General features: G+C 32.6%; 1 protein-coding gene across 1 annotated transcript; it reads left to right on the forward strand.

Moving 5' to 3' along the window:
- Window positions 1–663: 663 nt before the first annotated feature.
- On the forward strand, window positions 664–2,415 carry LOC131027429 (cationic peroxidase 2-like). Its single transcript, XM_057957484.1, has 4 exons — window positions 664–867; window positions 1,042–1,221; window positions 1,378–1,540; window positions 2,009–2,415. Exons 1-4 carry the CDS (start codon window positions 664–666, stop codon window positions 2,413–2,415), a joined length of 954 nt encoding a protein of 317 aa, XP_057813467.1.
- Window positions 2,416–3,367: the final 952 nt, after the last annotated feature.

Below are 3,367 nucleotides of genomic sequence, written 5' to 3' on the forward strand. Positions count from 1 at the left end.
TAAGAAACATATGCATGAAAATCAACGTAAATAAAGATGAAAGAAAAAATTATAGAGATGAGGTCAAAAGCTTGAGTTGAAATTATAAGTTTTTACTAATATGGGTTGATTTTATTTCTATTATTTTATGGATGTCATGATAGTGCGCTTGAGAGAAATAGCTAGGTCAGATTTTTTTAAATTAAAAACCCAAGATTCCAGAACAAATGTCTGTTCATCTTTTGAATATAAATGGAATTTAGGCAGAGGTTTCTAGAGAGAATCTGTTCTGTCATCAGGAATGCTTGAATTCAACCATTGGAATCTGGTTATTTTGGGTTTGTTCATATTTGTAGTGTAAGCTTAATCCAATTTGGCATGCTCAGAAATAGCCAGAAGATCTCAGAGAGTCAATCACTAAGAAGGTGGTAGCAGGTAAAAGAGTGACATTTTCCCTACTTAGCCTCTCCTTTCAAAGAACAATAATCATATTGCGAGGAATAAGGAATTATGGGATGGGACATCATGATGTGTAGAACGAAATTTTTTTTTGCTATAAAAAGCCATTCGATCCTTCGCCAATCTCAAATCATAATACCCAATTCCCTACTCTAAGAAATTTGTATCCTAGACGAATATATTAAGATGGAACAGAAAAATATGACTGTTAGTCCTGCAGCTTTAATGGCGTTTATCCTTATAATACAGCTGAGCTTAAGTTGGGTTATAAATACAGCAGAAGCCCAGGATACTAGAGTGGGGTTTTATTCCTCCACTTGTCCAAACGTTGAGTCGATTGTTAGATCCACTGTGGAGTCTCATGTTTCTTCAGATCAGACGGCTGCACCGGCCCTTCTCAGACTTTTCTTCCATGACTGTTTTGTTCAAGCATGAAACATTTCTCTTCTCTTACATTTTTATCATTGAAACATGCTGAAATGCTATTTTTCTCTTCTCTTCTTTTAACATTTTTTTGGCTGAAACATACTACAATGCCATTTTTGTTTACAGTTGATAAATAAGATTTAATCAAAAACGTAACATGTGATTGAAATATTGTAGGGTTGTGATGGGTCGATATTGATAACTGGTCCATCCGCTGAGAAAAATGCACTCACCAACCTTGGGCTGCGAGGCTTTGACGTAATTGAAGATGCAAAAACCAAAGTGGAAGCTGCCTGCCCTGGCGTTGTTTCTTGCGCTGACATTCTTGTTCTTGCCACTCGCGATGCGGTTGTTCTGGTAAAATTTTTTTTGGAGTCATCTAAATAATTCAAAGCTTAGAATGTATTGTTTAAGTCAAAATATATCTCTTTCTTACAAATTATGTATAATAAAAATTATGTATGAAATAAATGAAAGTCTGTTTGATAAAGAGTCTAATTTTTTGTGGTTCAGAGCAAGGGAACCAGCTGGAATGTTCCAACAGGAAGGAGAGATGGACTAGTTTCCTCCTCTTCTGATGCAGCTGACCTGCCAACACCCTCCGACTCGATTGACATTCTCAAGAAGAAGTTCAGTGACAAAGGCCTAAACACCCAAGAGCTTGTAACTCTAGTTGGTAAGCATATCTAATTGACTAAAATTTATATGTGCATGTTGTTTGTTATAATATATTGCCATTAATGAATCAAGGACTAAGGAGTATCCATTCCGTCAAAATCGACGAAGGCATGATCTTAGTCTTAACCCTTCTATCATACTTGTAGTCGCTTTGAACCTTCCTCATCAATTATCCTCAGTCAATTGAACTACAATCTTTTGATTGACTCACTTCTTCAATTTACATTCTCATGAAAACAAATACATGTATGTCAATTGTTATAATATATTTTCGTGAATAGTCAAGGACTGGGGGATTTCCATTCTATTATAGTCATCTAAAGCATGGTCCTATTCAGATCCCTTATATCATATTTATGATAGATTTGAACCTTCCTCATCAACTATGCTTAGCCAATTGAACTACGATCTTTTGGTGCACTCATTTCTTCAATATAAGACCTAAGACTTACTATTTTTTGAACAGGCGCACATACTATTGGACAAACTGATTGCCAGTTTTTCAACTATAGACTCTACAACTTCACCTCGGATGGGAATGCAGATCCCACAATTAATTCAGCATTTGTCAGTGAGCTCCAGTCTGCATGCCCATTTGGTGGAGATGCATCAAAAAGAGTTGCTCTAGACAAAGGAAGCCAAACTACTTTTGACACATCTTTTTTTAAGAATGTGAGAGATGGAAATGGTGTGCTTGAATCTGATCAGAGAATGTGGGCTGATAATTCTACTTCACCTTACGTTAGCCAGTATGCCCAAACTTCCAATCGATTTGGCACAACTTTTGGTCAGGCTATGATAAAGATGGGCAACATTGGAGTAAAGACTGGGTCAGATGGTGAGATTCGTTCTGTTTGTTCTGCATTCAACTAAATTGGCACACTCAACTCTATACCGAATACAAAACAAGCACCATGTAGTGGCGTGTAATTGCTATATATTGTAATAGAAATAATAAATCTAATAAGTATTGAGTAGTACAGTTGGCTTTATTAAAATAAAAAATATAATTATTATCATAAATTGTTTTATTAAAATATAATTATAATAATAAATAGTTTTTTACTTTTTACCATATATACTTATAGACCTGAACGATCTCAACTTTTTTTATTTTAACTAAATATCTTTTTTCTTTTAAATCTTTTTCTAAGAAAGTACTAGAAATGCTTGTATATCTACAATTCTATAAATCTTGTAAAGAATACCAAGACTTTTATAGACCTAACATTATTGTCAAAGAAATTACAGACCAAACATAAATTAGGTAGATCACATTATCACTTTGCTATAATCTCACATGCAAGATAATTGCAATGATAATGATAAATACACTAGATAAAATTTATTGTTTTTGAATCAAACAAAAAATACTTTTAATTCTCTCATTTCAATTGTACCAATATCTAATTATATTCTATTAATCTAACTTTTATTTAACCAAAATCTTATATAAATTTAAAATTAAAAAATTAAAAATTAAAACTATATATTTAATTTCCTTAAAATAATATAATAATTATTAACTGTCTTCCTCTTAACCTTTGGAAGAAGCTAAACCCCTATTTATATGATTTTACAAGGATATATCCAATAAATCATAATGTGGACAATATGCGAAAATATTATATTATCCTTAAAATTGATTGGAAACTTGAAATAATGGTTAGTGGACATGACATTCTTTATCGGTATCACTGCTTTTTCATCACTAGGAAAAAAGAAACTGTTTTAGATTTTACTGCACACTGTTTTTATAATTAAGGTTTCGTGAACGCAATTAATATTATTCTGCACGAAGAGGAGAAAGTTAATATTAGTTTAT

This window comes from Cryptomeria japonica, chromosome 3 (genome assembly GCF_030272615.1).
Source record: "Cryptomeria japonica chromosome 3, Sugi_1.0, whole genome shotgun sequence".
Taxonomy (NCBI): Eukaryota; Viridiplantae; Streptophyta; class Pinopsida; order Cupressales; family Cupressaceae; genus Cryptomeria; species Cryptomeria japonica.